This window comes from Leopardus geoffroyi, chromosome C1 (assembly GCF_018350155.1).
Source record: "Leopardus geoffroyi isolate Oge1 chromosome C1, O.geoffroyi_Oge1_pat1.0, whole genome shotgun sequence".
Lineage (NCBI taxonomy): Eukaryota > Metazoa > Chordata > Mammalia > Carnivora > Felidae > Leopardus > Leopardus geoffroyi.
The window spans coordinates 154675083-154700249 of record NC_059328.1 but is presented as its reverse complement, the minus strand read 5'-3'; the positions used below and the strand labels follow the sequence as shown (position 1 = coordinate 154700249).

The following is a 25167-nucleotide window of genomic DNA, read 5'->3' as shown; positions in this document are numbered from 1 at the left end:
CGATTGTGCCCTATCCGCTAGCATCAACTTTTGCTGCTTGAATTAATTATATGAATCCGTAACAATCAAATGCTGCACTGCAAATAAAGGATGGCCAATAAGAAAAATCTGCCATAACAAATGAATCTCTAAAAGGCAAAACCTAAGAAGGCCGACTATATCTTGTAAAGGTTTCAAAATAAAATGTCCAGATTGTCTTGAGACTTGATTAGAGACTGTTCTCTTGATTTCTTTCTCTCCCCTCTCCCATACTAAAAAATCAAACTGAAGCCTAAGAAATATTTCATACAATCCACCTACTATACTGAAAAATTATAATCTTGCAATAAAAGCCTACATTATATATACTATATATGTATATAATATATATATTAATATGAAAGTATAAATGGTTACCAACACAATTGCCTTTCCATCATGTTACCACAAAACAATAGTTTTAATACTTTGGGGTCTTGGGCTTTCAAAAAATCTAAAAATGGACCTTTCATCACTGTACCCAGGTTAAGAACCTCTACGTTGCTTGATATTTTCAGTATTACTTCCAGGGATTTGGAGAGTGGGATTAGTATAAATTGAGGATTCTCCCTGTCTCTCTCCCCTCTTCCTCCCTTTCTATTTCTCTCCCTCTTCCTCTTTCTCTCTGCCTCTCCATCTTCTTAGCTATTTGTTTGACTACTTATCAGATAAAAGGAAAGCCTTTCACTTTGTAAAACTACGGATACCATTTAAGAAACAAGTATCAGTGTGAGCCAGATGGTGCATGTTGTGTAAGTCAGTGATCACTTATCATGGCCAGCTAGCTAGGGAATAGTTACAAAGAAGACAGTACTGGGGAAACCCATGAGCAAAATTTATAGAAATAAGCAGGTCAAAACTTAACCTTTTCAGGCTTCATGGTTTCACCTAGACTTAGTTCTACTGGATTTGAAATAAAGCAAATTAAAGAGACTCTCTGTGGCACCTGGTGATTTGCTCTTTCAAATTTGGGCAATTTTACCTCTAGTAAAATTTATTTTATTTTGAAACCCCTTCCCTCTCTCCCTCTTTTCCTCCTTCTCTCCCTTCCTTCCTTTCCCTCTTCCTTCCTCCCTTTCTACCTTCTTCCTTTCCTTTCTTTCCAAAATGAAGATGCTGTAAAAAGGGAATCTGATTTTTAAGGAATTCACATTTATTAAGATTAATGTCTCCACTAATTAAATCATAATGGTTATGACAACATGAATGAGAATGAGTATAAAATGCAGATATTAAAACCAAATTCTATTTTAAATATGAACTAAACCCCGCTAATCCTTTAATCTATCCCATGTCATAATGTTATTTGGACTTGGAATGAATCAAGTTGACCTATAAAAATTTTACACCTATTAAATATAAGTTTTTGTGAGACTCTATACTATAAAATGTATGAAGAACAACTAAAATCCTATATATTAATTTTTTAGTGAAATCAAATGGTAAGTTGCCTTATCAGTTTTCTTAAATACTCTTTCAGGTTGGGCTGAGAAAGTGGAAAGTTCAGGTGGTTCAGTGTCATATCAAATTTGAATACCACCTGAACCCTTAATAACTATATGACATTGGGCAGTTATTTAATTTCACAGGGCCTAATGAATAGTGAAAGTAATATGACGCAGAGCTGTTAGTATTAATTATGATAATGTAAAAAGAATGCCAAGAATAAAACAAGCATTTGACAAAGAATACAGCCCTCTCTTTCTTTTCACATCTGTAGTTTGGGGTGATGATTATGGTACCTGCTCAGGGCTGCAGTGACAGATTTAAACAAATTTATATTGAAAGCTGCAATGCACTTTGTCTATCATTGTTGTTCTTTTTAAAAAAAATTTTAATGTTTATTTATTTTTGAGAGAGAGAGAGCTGAGGAGGGGCAGAGAGATAGAGGGAAACACAGAACCCGAAGCAGGCTCCAGGCTCTGAGCTGTCAGCACAGAGCCTGACATGGGGCTTGAACCCACGAACCATGAGATCATGACCTGAGCTGAAGTCCGGTGCTTGACCGACTAAGCCACCCAGGCGCCCCTCTCTATCAGTGTTGTTCTAATTGTCTTTGTTACTGTACAGATACTAAGGTTTCACCACTGGTGAAACTGTCTTCTGGGAACCCGTATTCCTGGTAATTCTCTTGGTAATTTCAAAATTTAAGGATCCTAAATTTCAAAGTTTCCACAGCTTGTGTTAGTACATAAGCCACAGGCATCCAGTGAACATTTACTGCACTGTAGAACCAAGGTATTCTTTCAAGGCGAATCCCACATTAAACATGAGACAGATAATCAAGTGCCACTCAACACCACTATTTATTTAGTGTCATAAATATTCCTCAGTGCATTTCCACCTAACAATTTTGGCTACACTTCTAGAAAAATTTTGCTTCAGTTCCCCTTGAAATGAGGGTCTGAAGAATGATTCTTCCAATGAGGTTTGTATGTGAATGGGAACAACCACACAGATGGTCTGAAAGAATACACAGTTCACTTCTAGGAACCTGCCACTCAGAAAGCCCATAGTCACTGGGTCCAGGCACAGCAGCATAGCTAAAAACGGATGGGAACCATCTGCTGAGAATTTCTCATGTGGAAACTTGCCCCGAGATGTTTGAGTCTTCAACAAAACCTCAAAACCACAAACCTTCCCAAGCTCAGTGGGGATCTACGCTCTAAAACTGCTTTCTTGGGATTCCAAAAGTCACAAAACTCACAAAGTCTCTGAGGTGATAATCAAAACACTTGATGATCATTACAATTCTGAAAGCACTGTGCCATCCAGGGGTAAGACGGTTTTATTTCTACCAAATGCTGGCGTATCTTTAAAACATGGCTTGCTACGAAAATGCAATTTGTGTAAGCTAATAATATCTTTACCTGGTGTGGAGAAGAAAACCTCTTTTCATATGTCAGCCTGCTTCCTTCTAAGGAAAAACGGAAACCTTTTCTTCTTATGCTGTCTTCGGATTCCGATTTGCGGACTCCGTCTTCTTTGTCTTCTTCTCCAGACTGTTCTTTCTGCTTCTTTTTCTTCCTTCTATTTTTCAGCTCTTTTTCACTCTTGGAGCTCAACTTTGATGCTACTGAAGAACTCTCTGAGAAAACGCCTATCCCGCCGGCACCACTGAACTCTCTTGATTCAGCAGATGCTGCCGCAGCTGCTGCCTGGAAGGGCATGTGGTAAATGGTAGTTGCATACAAACCTTGCGAAACTCTATCCATGCTTACTGCTTAATTTACTTTTAGTATCATGAATACGATCTTGAAAAACAATTCTCCATTCTGGTCCATATGTTGGAAAACAACGCATTGTCAGTAGACCAATTAAAGAATTAAAGTCAATAGACACGTGGAAGATGATACATGTGACTTTGATGGAAACTTTCAAGCTCTGGCCTCTCCATATGCTCTCTAATTATTCAATAATATGAGCAAGACGTTCAACTATCATAACACAGTTTTCTATGACTTAACCACTAGTTTAAGAAGGAAAGAATTCAAGAATTAAAGGTTTCCTATTTCAACCTCATCCATCACACTTCCACTTGACAGTCACTTTTGGCACCCTTCTAAATTAGTGAATTTAGTTCAACCAAATATTTTTATTTTAATAAAATTTCCCCCCTCTCTCACTTGAGTATTTCACTAAGAAATGTACAACAAAAACATGTTACAGATCATATATAAGGGAATCCCAGATCATGGCCTCTGAATGGATTTCTAAATTATAACAGCACAGTTTTTGGAAAGATATGGTATTCTATGTTGCTGCTGTTACCCCAGTATATTTTATCTATCTGACCTTTATTAAATATTTAGGAGACTCAGTATTAAAAGGTAACTATAGTTAAGATCCAAGAAAATCCAAAAATAGGCAATTGGATTAGCTAATGCCATTAAGTCAAGGAAATATAATTTGGAGCAATTCTTGCCTTATTCTGAAGTCTTATCAAGTCCAAATTAAATTATTTTTACAGGATAGGAGGCAAAGCATGTAGTGATTTACTGTATTTATACACCAGCATTTTTCTTATGCAATCCATAAACTTGCATTAAGCACCCTTCAAATAAAAAATAAATATTAAATAGGTCTTTGTTTTTTCAGATGCTAGGAAATAATCTTCTCAGCTTGACTCTGGTTTTCTGACCTTTCCCACCTCTAGTGACACTGATGAAGAAGTAACTAGAACAAATTCCTCTTCCCCAGAAACATTAAGGAAATGCTTTGATTGACAGCATGTAGGTTTAAGTACTTTGTGAGCTTGAGCAAATGAGGAGTCACAAGGGAGAAAAAAAAAGTCAACAAAGCAATTATAAATTCTCCATGTGTTGATGCCATCAGATTGACAGTAATCATCAACATAAAATAATAATCTCCTAAAAACCTAACAGGCTTTTAACACCAAACACATATGACATGTTTCAAATGTCACTTTTATCCACTACTGATTTTGTGTACTAAATGCCACTGTCCTCACCGGTGTGGTCAGAGGACTGAGATCAACAAGCACAAAAGGGCTCTATGCTTGCTAACTATACCTGAGCTTCCTCTTGTTGCTTTTTTAACTGTTCGAGCATCTGTTGAAATTCAGCTTCTTTCTGTTCAGCTTCCTCGAGGGTTGCCTGATTCTGTTCCTCATAGGCCATGGCCACCACAGCCAGGATTAAATTTATCAGGTAGAATGAGCCCAAGAAAATGACCAGCACAAAAAATATCATGTATGTTTTCCCAGCAGCACGTAGTGTCTGCAAAAATGTAAGAGATATTTATGAAATTTTATATAGATGTTACAGCTTTTATAGCAATTCTCTTGGTCTCAGTATTTCATGCCTCCCAGAAGAATCATTTTATCTGTTCTCACCAGTTGGTAAAGGTTCTCCCAGAAGTCTTGAGTCATGAGACGAAATAAGGACAAGAAAGCCCAACTAAAGGTGTCAAAGCTTGTATAGCCATAGTTGGGGTTTCTACCAGCCTTCACACAGATGTATCCTTCTGGGCATTGGCTGTAATTAGATTAAAAGAAAGTCAGGACTGAAAGTCTGCAGGCTGACTTCCCTGTTTTTATAGACGCCAATATCTATTTTATATGACACTAGGGAAAACGGATTTCTCTCAACTTACCCAGCACTTAACCCACTACTATGTGGGCTGATTTACATAACAACAATATATTAAGACTCTTTGTGGATTACTCTGTGATTCCTAATTGTCATTATATTTACCATGTCTCCATATAAAAGCAATCACATCATGATTAATATCTTTTGGGACTTACAGACATCATCAGAAAAATAAGCCTACAGGGAAAAATTGATTTTCACTGAAGATATCTAGAGGCAGAGTGACTCTGTGTGTGTGTGTGTGTGTGTGTGTGTGTGTGTATGTGTGTATGTGAGTAGGGAAAAGGGGTGATGGAAGGATGGATGAGGGCACATGGAGAGGAGGGAATGACTCTGCATATTGAAGATTTCATAGTTATGTCCTTAATGATTAAGCCAAACCTGGCCTCAATATTGTGCCTGACGCTTCTGGGCTACATGATCTCGCGTAAATTTCCTAACTTTGCTCATCTTCAGGCACCTCATTTATAAGAAAGGGCTAATAATCGAAATTGCTTTGTAAATAATTTTTTTTTAACGTTTATTTACTTTTGAGACAGAGAGACAGAGCATGAATGGGGGAGGGGCAGAGAGAGAGAGCGAGACACAGAATCTGAAACAGGCTCCAGGCTCTGAGCTGTCAGCACAGAGCCCGACGCGGGGCTCGAACTCACGAGCCGTGAGATCATGACCTGAGCCGAAGTCGGACGCTTAACCGACTGAGCCACCCAGGCGCCCCAGAAATTGCCTTGTAAATATATAAGCATTGAATAAGATATCATATGTAAAGCACTTAGTATTACAGACAAGGAATTAAAATTAGTTTGTTTTACTTATCACTGGGATTTGGAGATAAAGGCAGCACAGTATTTATCATATGAGCCAAATGTAAAGCCATTGGAAATTTTGCTACAGGTATTAATTATTAATAGCTACAATATCATCTTCCATTGAAAAAACATTAGAATTCTTTTGTGATTCTAAATTCTTGGGAAATAGGGGAAGGTAATTATTTCTCTGAATCTTCCTCGGCCTTAGCTCCAAGGGCAATACTTCTTTTTTTTTTTTTTTTTTTTTTTAATGTTTTTTATTTGGGGGAAATAGAGAGACAGAGTGGGGGAGGGGCAGAGAGAGAGACACAGAATCTGAAAGCAGGCTCCAGGCTCTGAGCCTGTCAGCACACAGCCTCATGAGGGGCTCCAACCCACAAAGTGTGGGATCATGACCTGGGCCGAAGTCAGACGCTCAACGGACTGAGCCACCCAGGCGCCCCCCAAGTGCAATACTTCTTAATAACAAATATTCACACGTCAATCATAATAATCAAAAGCACATATTGAGTGCTATAATAACTATTTATTCACTAATCCATTTAATTCTCATAGCAATTCTATTATACTAACCATTTATCACATGAAGAAACTAAGGCACAGAGAGGGTATGTTATTTGGTGGAGTCAGGCTTGAATCCATGCAAACTTCCCAGTCTATGCTCTTAACCACTTTGCTAAAAGATGCTCGACATACACCACCATGACTCAGATACTGTCATTATCTTCAGAGATCTTACATCTGAAGCCATGGAGACTACATTAGCATATAAAAAATATCACACTTACAAAAGTACATGCTTATGAATTCCATTAACTTAATCTTCTAATACATATGTACTGCTTTTTCAATTTTCCATTTAACTAATTTGGAAGATTAGCTGTGACCTAGTATGGAAAAATAATTGCCGCATATGAGTGTGTGAAGGAGGTGAGAATCCACACTTATTTCAGCTATTTTGAGAATCAGCGTGAAGTAGAATTTATGGAGGGCCCTGAATGAGGAGCGAGCGAGGGCTGGGTGGGTGGGAGGTGGCAAGTTATTGAGGCTGATGGAGCAGTGTGGACTGAAACTCAATATGAAACATCACTTACCCTGCATCCGAGCTGTTGCCACAAAGCAGAGCGTCATTTTGCCCTTCCAAAAAATAAAAGTGACCTATTTAAAGAGGGAGGAATTGAAAGAATCATTAAAAAAAGCCCTCAAAACACTTCAGCCATTGTGTTTAGGTAATAAACCTCACAATTTTTTCAACCATAATGAAATGGATAAAATAATAAATATGTATATGGGCTGAATGAAAATATTTCAATAATAACTGAATACTAAACAAATACCAAAATACAAAGTCTTCAATTAAATAAATGTTTAGAAAATGTTTAAAAATAATTTGGGGCTGGGGGAATGAATAACTATCATAATATTCTCATATCAGCATTTATTGCAAATATAAACTCAAATTGCTTGGGATGGTTAAAAAAAAAAAGAGTTGCCAAATTAAGTCTGTTTGGCACAAAAAGTGAGAGAAAGGGATGCATTGTTGTTCTGAAGTGCTTCCATGCAAGTAAAATTTTACTTTATAAGTACTTTTTTTCCTGGACTCGAAATAGATTCAGACATTTTTTTTTTTCCTACCAGTTTTAAGTTAATTTCCTGTGAAAGTGGCTTAGGTGTTTTTTCTTTCTATGATGCTCTATATAAGTATTGTGTTTTGGATTTTGGCATGATTACTGTCTTTCAAAGGAACAAAATAAACTTGTTTCTTTGAAGATATATAATTTTTAAGTATATCTAATTTCTATTCTTTTTTTAAAAAAAATTAAAATGTTTATTTACTTTTGAGAGAGAGAGTGCAAGCAGGGAAGGGACAAAGGGGAGGGGGGGGGGGACAGAACATCTGAAGCAGGTTATGCCCTGAAAGCTTGAGCAAGCCCCATGTAGGGCTCGAACTCACGAACTGCAAGATCATGACCTGAGCCAAAGTGGGACACTCAGCCGACTGAGCCACCCAGGTGCTCCTATCTAATTTCTATTCTTAGGGAATACCTATATATAACCTCAGTAATTTGCAAAGATGATCTTATAAAACATGCACATACATAAACATACATATTTACATATTCTCATACAAAAGCACACCAACACAGAAACATTAAAACACATACATGTACCCCACAAAAAATTTATTGTATTTAGGACTACTTAAAGCCTATGTTGAAGGAATACCCTAACATATTATGCAGGGAAATCTGGGTCATAGTTTTGTAAAATGTTTTAGACTTCACCTCACAATATGTACCAAAAAATATTTAAAGATTGAAGATTTAAAAACAAGTCCATTAATTTAATACATAAGCTTTGTAAGTGTTTTTTTTTTTATGTAGAATATATGGGGGGCTGCTTTACATGCAGAATATCTAAATGAATAGTTTTACGATCTCTGAACTAAGAAGCATTTTCTAAACTTAAGTACAGAAAACTGAAAACAAATTTGATGACTATATTGCCGTAAGTGAAAATCACTTAAATATCAAAAACAAGTAATAAGATGAAAAAGAAGCTATATTTGCCAAAGAAGACAAAATGCTAATGTGCTTGATAAATGAAAGAATTCATGTGAATTCTCTAAAATATACTATCACTTGATGAACTGAGTAAAAAAATCAACAGGTAATTCACATTTTATGAAATATATAACTTGCTAATGATACTAATAAACATAGTTTAAAAATTCTACTGCAATTAAAATTAAGGAACAAGAAGATACACTTTTCTTGCTACCAAAGGGTTTTAAAATACAGTCACAGTCAATATTAAGGGGAGTTCAGTAAGGTGACCACTGTGTAAGGAGTTTACAGTGGTATGATCTCTTCTGAGAGCAATTTGACACTCTGCCTCCATAGCCTTAATCTGGTTATACCCTTTGACACTGCCTTTCCCTGCCCTCCCCCTTTCCCAATATTCTATTAATAGAAGTTTATCTGAAGGAAACAATCAGGAAAAGAGAAAGGATTTATGTGCAAATATTGTTATTGTGCTGTTATTATAATAATAAATAGGAAACCCCATAAATAATATTTAAAAATTTTTATTTATCCAATGAATCTTAATTTCTGTGATAGAAATCTTCATAAGAATATTTACTCTTAAAAGATGAATATAATTTGGGAAAGGATAAAATTTCACATGGTTCTAAAAACCATGAAGGATACCTTAGAACAAGTATCCCAGTGGAATAGTGATAATCTAAGGACCAATGGAAATTGGCTAGCTAATTGTATATGGAGAGGGAGGGACTTGGACATCCAAATGACAGAGAGGCTGGCTTCAATGATAAGAAATTATATTGAAGTATATGATATTGTATGTTTATTCTGATGTCCATCCCTAAATATAATCAAACTATACTGATAAACAACTCTAAAACAATGACTGACACCAAAAGGATAAATTGGAATAACAGAAGTTGGGTGTGAGTTTATGCTTTCCTATTATCAATAAGCGAATGGCTGGATTGGGGTTGCTTAAATTTTTGATGAGTACAAAAATTTAGATTTTCATCTCGGTGAGTGACTTCTCTATTTTCAGGCATATCATATGCACGCAATACATATAATGAGTCAACTGAATAGGGCCAGATTATTTTTCCCCAGTCTTCTTAACAATGCACTTAAGCACAATACACTGAATAGTTCAAACTACTGGTTTATTTACTACGTGACTGAAAACTCCTGATTAATACCTAGCCAATATTTTTTTTGTTTATGCAACATAAAATTGTATTGCTTTCCACACTGGTTTAGGAAAAGATACATTTTCGAGTGGTAACTTTGATCATACTGATAAAATAGGTAAGGGGAAAAAAGCAGTAAAATATCATTATCATATCATATCATAAATATCATTTGATTTCTGTATTGCATGTGTTATCTAAATTGGTTAAGCCATTTGGTTTACATTAAAATGGAGACAATTTCTACTATATGTATTTTTTAATATTTAAAGGACTAAACAACTTAATGGTTAAAAGTATATCTTACTTTTATCCTCAATGTATTCATCCCAGTTAAACATGCTCACTGTCCTATTGAAACTGGTACCATTCCCATCCAATGAGTTATTAAAGAAGGAAGTGATGTTTATTTCAAAGGATGAATTATCTGGGGGCCATTGCAAACATTTATTCCGCAGGTTGCCCATAAACAGCTGTAGTCCTATTAGTGCAAACACGCTCAGACAGAACACGGTCAGAATCATTACATCAGAGAGCTTCTTCACTGACTGGATCAGGGCCCCTACAATGGTCTTCAGGCCTATGAATAAAATCAAAGGGAGGAATTTAAATATACTATTCAATAGCTACTTTACCGACAAAAACATCATGAGCTTGTCCTGGAAAATAAAAATGTCATGCAGAATGCCAACAACATTAGTTTAATGTTTGTGATTGAATAAGATTTTCATGAAAAGCCTGCTAGCTGGTGAAAATGAATGAAAGCAGAACTTGTATGTCCATTAGAAAACCGTGAATGGAAATGAACCAAAAGTGTATTTCCAAATACCCCTCAGAGCAAAAGAAATGATTTTATTATTCATGCTTAAACACCAACCTTGTGTAAATATTTTGCTTTTATTTGCAGATGTCTTACTCCCTAACCTCTTATTGATTTTAGAAAAATCTATATGAATAGAGTAGTAAGAAATCATGAAGTCAATGGATTATGAGGTTACATATTTGTGAATTCTGCAAGCTAGAATATGGGTTAAAAAAGGAAGACATCTGAAAACTGAGCCCCATGCAGCACTCATGCTATCTCTCACTCTTTCATTTATCTGCAGATAAGATAATCACCAGTTTTGGACCTAAATGGTCAAATTTGCATGAGTCTGAATGCCTCATAGTTTAGCTTCTATGCGGAAAGCTTGACGTTACGGGATGCAAACCACGTAGCCTGTTACTGCAAATGCCTCATGCAAAAACTTGTTAAACTCAAAGGCTGATTTAGAACGGTCTTAAAGAAAGCAAGAAGTAAAAAAGCAAAGAATCAAATCCATCCAAAATATGATGTCCTGATTCTTGCGTTTTTACATATTGATTTGCAACATCTGACAACAAAAGGCTATGCACAAAAGCTGTGATTGTAGTGCCAATGCAGCTAAAGTCAGCCTCGGTGTTTAACCTAGCTCTCACCTGGAATGACTGAAATTGTTTTCAGTGCTCGGAGAACTCTGAATGTTCTCAACGCTGAGACATTGCCCAGGTCCACAAACTCTGTCACATATCTGTAATAGGGAGTTCACACACAACACAATAACAAAACACAAGAAACAGTTGGAGATATAAGGGGCCTACCACCTTATACCAGTTTCTTCTTACCTGGAATTACAGAAATAGTTTTCAAAGCTCTCAAGACTCTGAAAGTTCGAAGAGCTGAAACATTGCCTAGGTTTACAAATTCTGTTACATACCTGTAGAATTAAATCAGAGTTATTCAGAATTTAGGGAAATCTAAGTCTATGTTGGTCTTTCATCAAGACCTTTTCAACTTCAATGAGTGTTGGCATCAGATTTCCCAATTAAGAGAAAAAGGGTGTTGTCTTCAATCATAGTCTATGTTACTTCAGAAATTTTATTACTCTACAGTGCAAACTGAATCAAAAGTTAGATAATTTACTACTAGATTCCTAATTTCTCCAAAGTGCATAATTGATTAGAAGAAAAATATTCTAAATTCCCATGATAACTAAGAAAAATGCTTGATCTGTCAATGGAAGCCACCAAGGAGAAATACAGCATGGGCTCCCATCAGTGATTTATTATTCCAGGATGGAAAATGTATTAAGATACTTACGCAAAAGTAATGACTGTGAAATCCAACCAATTCCATGGATCCCGCAGAAATGTGAAATCTTCTAAACAAAAGCCCCTTGCAAGTATTTTTATAAGTGATTCAAAAGTATAAATTCCTGTAAAGGTGTACCTGAGAGGAAATAGCCAAGCCCACATTAAAGATCTAGTATGTAATTTACATGTACATGTTTTAAAGGAAACTTAACAAAAAAAAATTAGAAGCTTTCAGATGGGTCTATACTAGTCTCCCAATGATGTAAGAAGCTTAAGTAGAGTTTAAGGCAAAAGAAACATTACATTCTGAGAGACATTCTCATTGACTATAAGTAAATAAGTATTGTATTTGCTACATGAACTAATTTGAGGGCCCAAATAATATGCTTCTTTTCTTCCCCAAATAATATGGTTCTATAGGACGGTACCTGAAATACTCTAGCTTTGAGTCTGATTTAAGCAAATAGGTATTAACTCCCAAATTAATGAAGCACTGCATTTCATAAAATATGCATCATTTAGAGCCATGACATATATACTGATAAAACATAGAAAAGTGATAGCCATGACAAAAAGAACATACAAACTAGGCATAATTTTTACCATTGGATATTAGTAATCACTGATGACATTCAGAAGGGTATGAGACTCACAAGGAAGATAAAGGGCTGCAAATATTGGCAGTTGAACAAGTGCAGTAATTTGAGCTAATGAATGAGCCACTGCAAGCTTTGCCCTATGGGAAAGTCGTGGTTGAAATGAACTTTGAATCATTGTTTAAACTTGTCTGGTTAGGAGTAGCTACTATGATTTGCTAAAGAAAATGATGGGGTCTCAAGATAGTAATTTAAAATACAAGGGTTGACAATACTGAAAAATATTTTTTTTATTTTCTACTTACTCCACATTCTTTGTCCAGTCTGGAGGGTTACTCATGGTCATAAATACACAGTTGGTAAGAATGGTGCACATAATGAGCACATTGAATAAAGTAGAAGAGTATTGTCAAGGAAGACAAAGATCAATGGGAAATCTCACTCTTATGCCCCACCTTGCCTTTTACACCATGAAGTTTAGAACTTTTATGCTCTTATTATTTTATTCTTCAGTTCATCTTTTCCATTTCTGTAATTCAACAACCACATATTTAGGCCATGTCAGGCCAAGTCATCAACTATTTTGAGGCCATTTAGGTGGTTTTAATAATTGAGAATAAAGATTTGGGTTCACCGGGAAATAATTTATCAATTTAAGTTGTTTTTAAATGACAGACTCAACAACTGAACTGCAAGTTCAGCATGTCTGTAAATCCTGACAAAAATTCAACAAAAGAATTTAAGTGATGAATTAAATGCATTATAATTCCATTAAAAGGATCATTTTGGCAGAATGCCTTTAATAAGATCCTTTCTGAGTGGAGGGTATAAGTGCTCATAAAATTCTGAACAGTAAGAAAAGGTGGCTGGTATTAGTGATGGCATTTCTTGGGTTTGTAATTGTGGCCAAATGACTTATTGAACCTAATAGTTGGTTCAATTCTCTATAAAAGTGAGAAAAAATAACCATTTCACAGGATTGCTATGAGGATTAGTTAAAATATGCAAAAGCTCCTACACTTAATGTGCTCAATAAATTACTTTCCTAACTTCCTGAATCATAGAGAACACTACTTATAACATCTGGTTTGTGTCGCTGTACCCACTTGGCCTTTGTAGACATAGCCAATGCCTTTCACTTTCCTTTACACTGAAAAACAACAACAAAAACTATGCGAAAATATTCAGTAATCAATTAAAATGACTTTCATATATAATAAAAAGCACAAGAAAGATTCAGTTGTAATTATGCAAAACAACAACCTTTATTGATGTAAACTTAAACACAGTGATAAAAATCCCCGAGATTGAATAAATGCTATTCGTAACCCTAATTATTTGTAATTTTTATTATACATTTTCACATTACTGACACATAAGAAAATAGTAACATGATTTTAAGTGCAGTAAAATGCGCCAGTGAGTAGTCAATGTTGCATTAATCTATAATGGAAGTTTCTTTGCACCTACAACTGCCTTTAGTCAAAGCAAGAATTCATTTTTTGCTTTTACTAACAGTGATATAAGGCGCATGCTTAATTCTCAGCTTGTTCAAGTGCATCCACATGCAAACAGTCCTAAGTGAACGATGTCGATCAGCCACGTGAGGGCACTACAACCTAGAGAACACTAAGAAACACCATCTCGAAGAAACCTATTTTTCCTTAATTGCTAAAAATAAACAAAAAATAAGATAAAATTTAAGATGATTCACTATTAGTATATACAGCCAGAAGACCTTCTGTGTCTGCTGGCCTGCAAGGTTCTACTAGAGAAAATAACTCCCTTTGGCAGATCGGCACCATTCTAAATGCATGATTCTGAACCTCAACAGTCCTCTACACAGTCCTGCATTTCTCCACTTAGCTCCATCTCCTACCCTCTGCAAAGACAATTTCATTTCATTCATTCTCCAATTTAAACATTCTCCAATCCCCTCTGACCTCCAACCCTCTTCCTTCCCTCCCCACCTGAAGCTGATGTCCTTATCTCTGACTTCACTGAGAGAAAAGATAGACTGCCATATCTCTACTTTCCACCCCTGAGTTGATAAACTCTGGAGGTTTTTGGACTTATCCTTTCTTCCTTCCTGTTTCAACAGGGAATGTTTTCAATTCCCCCCACTCATACTCTGGACATCTTCTTCCTTTCCAGAATACTTCAGAAATCTCTCATCTTTTCTCTTACCTTCATTATCTCCCACACTAGTGGGGGCTTCTTATCAACATAAACTTGCTTGAGCCTCTCTTGTCTTGGGGGAGGCTTTCTTGTAATCCCAAATCTTTTTTACCTACTTACAGCCTTAACTTTTCTGGATTTCACAGCCAAACTTCTTGAAAAAGCAGTTTATCTTTTTTCCCCCTCATGCATCCATACCATTCTTAGCTGACTAGCTTTTCTTTCTAAAGATGGCAGACTCTGCATGTTTTGCCACTAAAAACAAAAGGGCAATTTTGAGTTCTTATTTGATTTGCTCTCTCAGCAGTACTCAGCAAGGAAGATTCTTACCTTTTTCATGTTTTCTTCCCTTCTCTTTCATGAGGTCCTAATCCTCTGGTTTCCTTAGGCCTCAAGGGCAACAATTTCTTTGTATCCTTTGAAATGTTGCAATTTCCTTTTGAAAAGGAGACGGTATCTCGGCCATTTCTCCCCTCTCCTTTATTCATCCTAGTAGAGTTCATCAACCCACAGAGCTTCAAGGGCCATTTATGTACACACCGTCTCAACTGTTTCTCTCCAGTTTAGGCCTTTCTTCTGAACTCTACACAACCAAGTGTTCAAATGACATCCGTACTGCATATCTCATTAATATTTCAAAATCATTTACAAGATTTTGAGTTCTAAAACTGGACTAAAAATATCTTTTCATAGTGCCTTTCCCCCTCCACCACCCTACCCAGGACTGCACCTTTGATTCCCTGCATCTTATAAAATATCCCATGATCTAGCCAGAACCTAGAAACAATCTTGGATTCTTCTCTCTCCCTAGACCTCTACATCCAATTTAGCACCAAATACCATCAACTCTATCTGCTATCACTGAATTCAGTGCACTTTTGCATCCCCATATCACTACAAAGTCAAGTGCCCACCAAGTGTGACTGAGATTACTGCAGTTTCCTCCAAACTAGTCTCTCTGAACCCACGTTTAGTTCCTTTCAATCCATTCTGCATACTGTGCCAAAATGACCCACGTAAATGCAATTCAGATAATTTTAATAGCTTTCCACTATTCTTGGGATGATGATCAAATGTTTTAACACAGTCTAGGTTCTAGAAGGTCCAGCCCTTGTCTATTCCTCTAATTTTGTATTCTTTACTCTTTTTAAAAAATGTTTATTTATCTTGAGGGAGAGAGAAAGCCTGTGCACATGCACATTGGGGAGGGGCAGAGAAAGAGGGAGAGACAGAATCCCAAGCTGGTCCTGCCTGTCAGCAAAGAGCCGGACACGAGGCTTGATCTCACAAATGGTGAGATCATGACCGGAGCCGAAATCGAGAGTTGGACGCTTAACTGACTGAGCTACCCAGGTGCCCCTGTATTCTTTACTCTTGATTTCACTCTGCCCAGTCCTGTATTACTGTAATTGTTTTAGATCATCTAATGAAATATTCTCATTCTCAAAGAAGGGTCTTTGCAAACGCCACCTCTTCTGCCAGGAAATGTTCTCTCCCGCACTATAGCCAACTCATACTTGTTCTTCAGTACTCATTTTAAAAATGATTTTTGGTAGAAATTTATTCACCATAGTACCTCACCTGTTTAGGTCTACCAGTTGTATATCCCTGCAGCATCTTTTACTAGTCTTGCAATGACTAATTTTAATGCTGGTCTTTTCTTCTACTACATTGTCAGTTTTGGGAGGGCAGATACCATGTCTGTACTGTTCGCCACTATATGCTTGCCATTTTGCACAGTCAGTTGACTATTGAATGAAATAAATTTTGAAACTCATTTATTACTAAACGGAATAACAGTTTTCCTTTCTAATGATTTTTGATGATGTATTGATTGACATGGGATAAAAATACAGCATGAAATCTGTCTTCAAATATATTGAGTACAAAAGTCTCTACACTTTTTTTTTGAAAGAGAGGACAGAAGGCAAACATAAGGTAGAAATTAACAGCCTCGTGGTATTTATGTCACATAATAACCTGAGCCATGGTTTTATGACCCTTAAAAAATATGTACCCTTTTTTTTTAAGTTAAGCAGGATTCACTATTTTTTTTTAAAGTTTATTTATTTATTTATTGAGAGAGAAAGCGTGAATGAGTGAGGGAGGGGCAGAGAGGGAGAGAGAGAGGGAATCCCAAGCAGGATCCTCACTGACAGTGCAGAGTCCAGTGTAGGGCTCGAACCCATGAACCATGAGATTATGACTTGAGCCAAAACCAAGAGTCAGATGTTTAACCGGGTGAGCCACCCAGGTGCCCCTATTTACTCTTTAAAATGGTAGAATTTAGTTATATAATGAAGTAAAATATATATTTCAATATTAACAAATAATAGAAATGATTATTGTCCCATAAGTGACAATTAATAAAGTATTTATACTCAAACAGGAATTTTCCACATTACCTGACTAACCTTTTAATAATAAAAAATACATTTAAGTTAGAGATCCTGAGAGACACTAAGGAAAGGAAAGTAAATAAAACTATTTTGCTTAAAAAAAATTTTTTTTAACGTTTATTTATTTTTGAGACAGAGAGACAGAGCATGAACAGGGGAGGGGCGGAGAGAGAGGGAGACACAGAATCTGAAACAGGCTCCAGGCTCTGAGCTGTCAGCACAGAGCCCGACGCAGGGCTTGAACTCATGGACCATGAGATCATGACCTGAGCCGAAGTCGGACGCTTAACCGACCAAGCCACCCAGGCGCCCTGTAAACTATTTTGCTTTTAAAAAAAATAAAAGATAACTAGATTTAGGTTTTCTGCTTTTGATTTAATAGGTATCTCTAAATAGGGTGTGTCATAATTCATCAATTTTAAAAAATCACTGTGGACTAATTTTATCAGTCACATACTTTTAAAATTCTTGGAATTTGGTGAGTGACTTTTTGTAGGGTTTCAGATAATCATAATAAATATACAGATACGAAAAAAATATAGGTATGGGTTTTGCATTGGTGATACCACACATTGAAAAAGTATAGAAACTCCACATCAAGGGGGATTTCAAGGGGCAAGAACTAGTAATAAAACCTGTAAATCTTGTATTATTTTCTAAATATACAGGCCAAGACATCAACTAGAGTATATTTTTCAAAACAACAATGTATCCCAAAACAATATTTCCTTAAGAGCTTTGGAATTTAAAATAAAATGGAAGCAGACTAACCTTATATAATTTCAGGAAAAAAGGAGCTTTTACATCTATTAATTTATTATTTAAAAAAATTTTTTTAATGCTTATTTATTTTTGACAGAGAGAGAAAGAGACAGAGCATGAGCGTGGGAGGGGCAAAGAGAGAGGGGGACACAGAATCTGAAGCAGGCTCCAGGCTCCTAGCTGTCAGCACAGAGCCCGATGCGGGGCTGGATCTCATGAACCTCAAGATCGTGATCTGAGCTCAAGTCAGATGCTTAACTGACTGAGCCACCCAGGCGCCCCTCTATTAATTTATTTATACCTTGATGAAAATGCGTTAACCTTTGATTTGATTGATATTAACCTGTCAGTTGGCACATGTAAAATATTTTCTGTGTGTATATGATTAAATGAAACTTCAAGTCTCTACTGAAGATGGTTTATGTAGCCTTTGACATGGAACCTGAATATTTAAAATATTGACATCGCTACCCTCAGTTCCGTGTAGATAGGATGGAGTAACATGAGCTTTAAAGCAATGAAAGATGGACCAGATGCTTCCTTTACCAACCACATGGGTTCCAGCAAGTTAATTCTGTGAAGATCAGTTTTCTTACATAAATATAGTCTTAATACTTCCCTTAGAAGATACAATTATTTTTATTACTAGTAATCATTTTTTATTAAATCATTTTATTATTCCTCTTTTAGTGAATTTTTAAATTGATATTTGAGAAAGAGAGAGAGAGAGACAGAGAGAGAGCGTGTGCTTGAGTGGGGGAGGGGCAGAGAGACAGAGACAGAATCTGAAGCAGGGCCCAGGCTCCAAGCTGCAAGCATAGAGCCAGATGTGGGGCTCAAACCCATGAGCAGTGGGATCATGACCTGAGCTGAAGTTGGATGCTTAACTGACTGAGCCACCCAGGCGACCCATTTTTTTTTTTTTTTTGCTTTTTGTTGTTGTTGTTGTCATTATTCTTAAAGAAGGGAAAGACATTGTTTTTGAGTCTGTTCAGGGACTTTGTAATGTTATATAATATCTGGAGAAGTTGCAGAGGAATGTTTAACTCTAAACTAGAGGGAGAAAACAATTTGATGTCAGAGTTTTGTTTTGTTTTCTTTTTTTTTTAACATAAAAGTGGAAAATTCAGAGCAGAGTAGGAGAGGTCTCTTTCTACATATCAGTGCATATTTCTAGCCCAGCAGAAATATTGACAAAATGTCACATATATACTTTTAACTCTTGATTTGTTTCATTCTATGATTAACCATCTCCTTAACTATGTGATAATGGGTGGTAACTTTTGAGCATCACAAGCAGGGGAAATGGAAATCATAAGTTTCCTCCCCTCCTCTCCTACAGACCTACCTAGTTCTTTGCATGGAAAACCATAACATTTTTTATTTCTACATAAATAGCATATAATTTTTGAATGAGCTGAAAAGTCTACTTGTTAGTTAATGAATTAGCCATTGAGAATAACCTTTGAAATGCATACAGACAGCAATATTGGCAATGAATCTAGTAAGTTATACCTGAGAGTCTTCTGTTAGGTGGAAAATGCAAAGGGCACCCGGCTGAGAGTCAGAAGACCTGGTCTGAAGTTTTAGCTCTGCCACTGATATAAAATATAGGCTTAGAAAGGGAGCAAATGTGCCTGGGGGCTCAATTAAATTGTCTGCAAAATGAGAAGGTTGAAACCAATCAGATTGTGTTTTAGTCACTTACAGCTCCAAACTCTGGTGCTATATGAACATTTTGTTTGCAAAGTGAAGCTGGGAGCGAGTAGTGATTTATACAGTATTCTTTGTGGAATTCTTTAGGCAGTATGAAAGTTTTCCTTTACTAATCTTGCAGTAGTTACTGCTTGGATGGTAGCTACTGCAACCAAAATAGCTATCACAGCAACCACACATCAAGTACCTACTATGTGCTCGTCATGAGGCCAGGTACTTATCATATATTTTATTAGCATTAATGTATGAATTTTGATTACAATTTTATAAATTGAGAAACTGAGATTCAAAACAGTTGTAATAACTTGGCCCAAGGTCATAAAGCAATAGGCAAATTTCAGAGGCGGGGTCTGAATCCAGGTTTCCTGATACCGACAGCTATTTTTCATTTTCTTACTCTGTGTGAATCACCAGCCGTCTACACTAGCTGTGTGATCTGGAGTGTCACAGGTCGCTGGCATGACTTTACATACCATCTGAATACTGCTGTCTCCTGCAGTTTTATCTCCAGCCCAGCCCTCTTCTGAACTCCAGACCTACGTATCCATCTATGTACTCAACTCCTCCACTGACTAATAGCCATCTCAAAAATATATTCAAATCTAATCCAACTGCTCAGAAAATCCTGTTAGCCCTTCTGAAAAACACATCCAAGTTTGATGCCATTCTGCCACCCTCATGGTTTCTACCACAGACTAAGCCACCAGCATCCCTTGCCTTCATCATGGCAGGAGGCCCCCGATCTGTCTTCTTTCCCTCCACGTAGTCTGTTCCCCATGCGGCAGCTAGAGTGGTATTTATAAAATGTGAGTCAGATCATGATATTCTTCTGCTGGAAATCCTTCAGCCATCACTCTGCATCTCCTTCAAAGTGACGTTGGTGTTCTCATCATGTTCTACAGCTGCAGCTCCTGCCCTCCACTCGCACTGACTTCGTCTCCTACTACACCCTGCCTTTCCCACTCTGTCCCAGCCACTCTGGACTCCTTGATGATTCTTGAACATACCAGGTGCATTTCTACCTTCATACTTGGCCTTCATATTTGCTATTCTCCTTACACTTACCTTTCCCCTACATTTCCATTTCTCACTGTCTCCCTTCCTTTGAATCTCTACTCAGATGCTCTATTTTTAGAGAGGACTTCCCTGGTCATATGATCTAAGACAGTACCTTACCATTCTTCTGTTTTTATACAGCTTTATTTTTCTTAATATCACTTATCACTAGCTGACATATGATCTAGCTCTCAAACACACACATATACACAAATGTAGCTACACTAATGCAGGAACTTGGTTTTGTTCAGTATTGCATCCCAATGCCTAGAAGAACACCTGCCATATAGTAGGTACTTAAAAAATATTTTCAAATGAACAAACAAATGAATAACAAATGAAAAATAAAAGGGAATAAGCATACGTAGCTAAAATAATAAAAACTAACATGAAACATTTCTGACAAGAATTTTAGGAATATGGATTTTTTAAAACGTGTTTATGATCTAGAAACTATAACCATATTTTATTTAACTATCAAAACAAGATATTAGGCATATCAAAAGCATTTTCAGTTTTCAAAATACACCCTGGCGCAAATATAGTAAGCATAAGTATAACTTCTCATTCTGCCAAAGTCAAGAAACAAAGCTAATTTGATATGCAACAGCTTCTAATGAAGATAACAGCTCTTTAAGAAACAAGACAGGATTTTCTTCAGAAATAGAGATATTAGTCTAGGCTCAAAATACAATTTTCTTTATTGTGAATGGGCACTTTCTTGTTTAGAAGTTAATGATAATAAATACACAAACGACCTCTTAACTGTGTCCAAACCCACCATCACCATCTCCAAGCATTTTTACCTTACAGCAAAAGGCATGTGCTTGAAGTCAGAAAACCAGGATTTGAGCAGAGGGCTTCTGTTGTGAAGAATAAAAGACAAAATCACTAACCAAATCACTTGCAAACGCTACAGTATTATATACATCAAAGTTTACTAGGCTTTCCTATCAAGTATGTCACTGTAGACTATTAGTACACTTGCCTTTTCTTTTCTTCTATCTGTACTCCAAGATGAGATACGTGAAATATAGTATTTTTATTCAGGTAATTAGAGATTTTAAAGAGTCTACCTTTTTCTACATTGGAAGACATTTGTGGCTTATCAGCCATTTATAAGCTTCTTATCGTTCACTTTAGCAAATCTCATAAATTTACCTGGCTACCTTCACATTGCAATTCACATCACTGCAGTCCTCTGAACAACTCTGCCCCGGGGTTTTGTTTCTTCAAGGAAGCCGGTGCAAACCCTCAAATTCAAGTTGTGTCTTGATTCCCAGAGAGCCAGAGAGCCCCCACTATAATCTATGTCCTCAATGCCCAGATTCTCTGATTGAAATTTCTTTCTTTCTTTTTTCTTTTTCCTGATTGAAACTTCTATAACTGCCCTTGTCCTCTACCACCAGGAGTCTCTTTTCTCAAAGGGTCTTAAATTAGGACTCATGGGTTCCCTAACTTCATAGAAGTTTTTGGAGTTAGATGATGGCTTTCATGACATTTTCAAAGAAATACATGATATCCACACAAAATGGTTAAAACAAAAACTGATTTTTTTTCTTTAATATTGGGCTTTCTTAATTCTGTCTCCTCACTCAGGTTCAGGACAAAATCAATTTTTTCTCATCTATTCAAACCCTCCATTTTGTTACTTGTTTTGCATATAATTCTCCAACCTCTGCTTCATGAGTCATTTATTTATTCAACACTTCTTCTCCCAGTATCTAGTTTTAACACAGCATTGGACATAAGTTTGAGTTTTCACATAATTTCATATAAAAATGTTTATATAAAGGGCATATAGTTATTTAAAAATATAATAAATAATTTATGGAAAGGTTTATTTAGTACAAAGATTACAAATACCCAAAACATAATAATAGACCGTGGCTTATAATTCAGGAGACCCAAATCTAATAGTAACTTTACTATTAATTTCTTTTTTTTTTAATGTTTATTTATTTAGTTTTGAGAGAGAGAATGCATGAGCAGGGGACGGGCAGAGACAGAGGGTGACAGAGAATTTGAAGCAGACTCCGTACTGCCAGTGTAGAGCCCAACGTGGGGCTCAAACTCACAAATCATGAAATCATGACCTGAGCTGAAGTTGGACACTTAAATGATTGAGTCACCCAGGCACCCCTTTTTATTCATTTCTAATGCTAACTCATAGATCTTTATCCCCCATACCATTGGGTTCTCTTTCTTGAAAAACAGAAGTAAGGAAATATTGCTTTAGATAATTCACAAAAAAAAGTATTAAGTCTTAAAGCTTTTCAAATTAAAATATGTTGATATCTATGCAAAGGACATAGGGGAAGAAGGGGAATGAACTAGATGTTAAAAGGAGACTAAATTCTAAAATGCTGTGCTTTTGAAAACATCATTTACCACACTGCCAGTCAAGTCCCAGGACATGATTTACAGCCCTCCCACCCAGAACTGAAACGAGTTTCCTGTACCAAGTTTATCCTATCTTCAGAATTCCTTACCTTATCTATTTCAAACATTTTCTCAGCCTACTGGGGGTAGTGAGCTTTCACATCGAAAGCCTTATCATGTCATGGACTCTTTCTAAAGAAGAAATAACATTAAAAGTTGCTCTGAGACTCTGCTTAGATTTCAGTTTCCCTTTCAGGAATCTTACCTCTGGTTCCTGATGTGTATCAATCCTCATCCCAATGTTTAAGTGTTCTTCCTGTAAAAGTCCCTGCCTGGCATAGCCCCAGTCTTCCAAATCTTTGCTTCCTTGGTTTTCTCAGGGTTGGCTATCAGTCAGACGACTATCCCTCACCTAAAATAAAACCTCTCATTCACAACTACTCTACTTAACTTCATATTACCATCTCCTACCAAGGTGTCATCAATCTCATTTCTAGGAAGTAGTGACTTCAATAAGGAGAATGAAGAATAACATGAGGATGTATATGGGTTGACAGACAATAAGCCTTTGGAGAGACAAAATTGTAGCAGGACATGTGACTTGAATAAAACATGGCAGCAAGTGAGAAAAAGAAAAAAAGAAAGGGAGAAAGAAAGAAAGAAAGAAAGAAAGAAAGAAAGAAAGAAAGAAGAAATAAAAGGAAGGGAAAAAAAAAAGGAAAGGAAAGGAAAGAAAGAAAGAAAAAAGAAGATCAGTGGGATGCTGTTGGGGAAAATTTTTGGAGATATATTTGAAAGGCCAGTGTGTATACAGTTACAATTATAAACATTTACTAACTCACAGTTTTCAAGTGCTGAAATGAAAAGCAGAAAGTAGTACAACTCAGACCAAAAAGATATAAAATTGTTCCACTCAGATTATGTATATAGTTTCCAAATGTGAAAGCAGTAAGGAAAATTAGCTCATGGAGGTTACCCATTGCCTACCATTGTAAAATATGAAGACTTATAAAATGAGAGCCTTGTAACATGATCAACATTAATGAAGAAGTCTTGGATGTAACAAGTAATTTAGAAGGACACAGAGGAGTAGAGAAGAAAGATGTAGTAAGTTGGGGAGAGACGAACTTCAAGAAGATGAGGAAAACAGGTTCACTTACCTATGATCCCATTTGCAATATGCTAACTGTTGAGTAAGAGGAAAGAAAAAAAGAGCACATCATGTTGCCAACCACACATATTTAAAAAAAAGATTCCCAGCTCAATAACTCAGTCAAAGAACAAAATCATATTAAGCAACTGTTTGAAAAAGGATATGAATGTACCAAAATCTTAATAGCTAGTTTTCTAATGGGGTTGAAGGGAGTTAAAATGTACAGGGCAGGAGTGGCACTGAATCGAGAGATTGCTTTCCCTTTATTCAATACTATAAATGTCTGAAAAAGAAAACACAACATATAAGGCAGAATTTAGGATCTTAATATTAAAATTAAGAACGTTTAAAGAAAAAAGTGAGACCATTATTTAAAATTTTGCATTATAAAATACTATAGTAATACACTATCAACATGCAACACGATGATAGGTGCTTTTTCTGAGCACTATTAACTTTCCTAAATTTGGTAAGTGACCTGAGCATTTAAAAGAGAAAAAAAAAAATGTAGTCGATGCCATAGGAATTCTTAGCATCCTTATCAAGTTTTGATAGCAGTATTTTAAAACCATATTTATAATTCACAAAAAGCATGAAAATGGGGCTTTGATTACTTCTTAATTTTGATAACAATTTTCATGAAAACTTCAGAGTTTTCCAGGTGTGTTTTTGGATGAGATTCTTTTGGGGGTACTTAAGTCACCTACTATTATTTCTTCTGCAGAGAGCCATGGGAAGGGCAAAGTCTATGGTATGAAGGCATAATCCTGCTGATGACCAAAATAACTTACTTAGAGGTTGAGATTGTAAAAATGAATTTAGATACTGCTCCTGGAAATTAATATAATATAATATAATATAATATAATATAATATAATATAACCCTTGTTTTCACTTTTTGCTTCATTGTACCGTAAGCTGAATAGACTTTTTGCCCTTCCTCAGTTATCAACTACATGATGCTTCTTTAGTTCTGTTTGTCCCGGGAATGTAGGTTCAGATGAGTGCTTCCAAAAGATTTGTAGGATAATGGGTCCATTACATGCTCAAGCCCACTCAGCATCCTAGTGATACTTCAGACAGAGGGGAAGAGGCACATCATTCTTTACCAGACATCTGTGTGACTAGCCCAGAACCAG

General features: G+C 36.3%; 1 protein-coding gene across 5 annotated transcripts in view; it reads right to left on the bottom strand.

Moving 5' to 3' along the window:
- Positions 1 to 25167, bottom strand: part of LOC123599009 (sodium channel protein type 2 subunit alpha) — a 140629-nt gene that overhangs the window by 62426 nt on the left and 53036 nt on the right. For 4 of the 5 annotated variants that reach the window (XM_045480055.1, XM_045480059.1, XM_045480057.1 and 1 more), the window contains exons 3-11: positions 24193 to 24311; positions 12688 to 12777; positions 11794 to 11922; positions 11133 to 11224; positions 9982 to 10254; positions 7036 to 7099; positions 4874 to 5015; positions 4551 to 4757; positions 2889 to 3176 (exon numbers count right to left, since the gene is read on the bottom strand). In XM_045480055.1, coding sequence (XP_045336011.1) covers positions 2889 to 3176; positions 4551 to 4757; positions 4874 to 5015; positions 7036 to 7099; positions 9982 to 10254; positions 11133 to 11224; positions 11794 to 11922; positions 12688 to 12777; positions 24193 to 24311 — 1404 coding nt within the window. Of the gene's footprint in view, positions 1 to 2888; positions 3177 to 4550; positions 4758 to 4873; positions 5016 to 7035; positions 7100 to 9981; positions 10255 to 11132; positions 11225 to 11318; positions 11411 to 11793; positions 11923 to 12687; positions 12778 to 24192; positions 24312 to 25167 lie in introns of all 5 variants that reach the window. The other variant, XM_045480056.1, reaches the window with a different exon arrangement.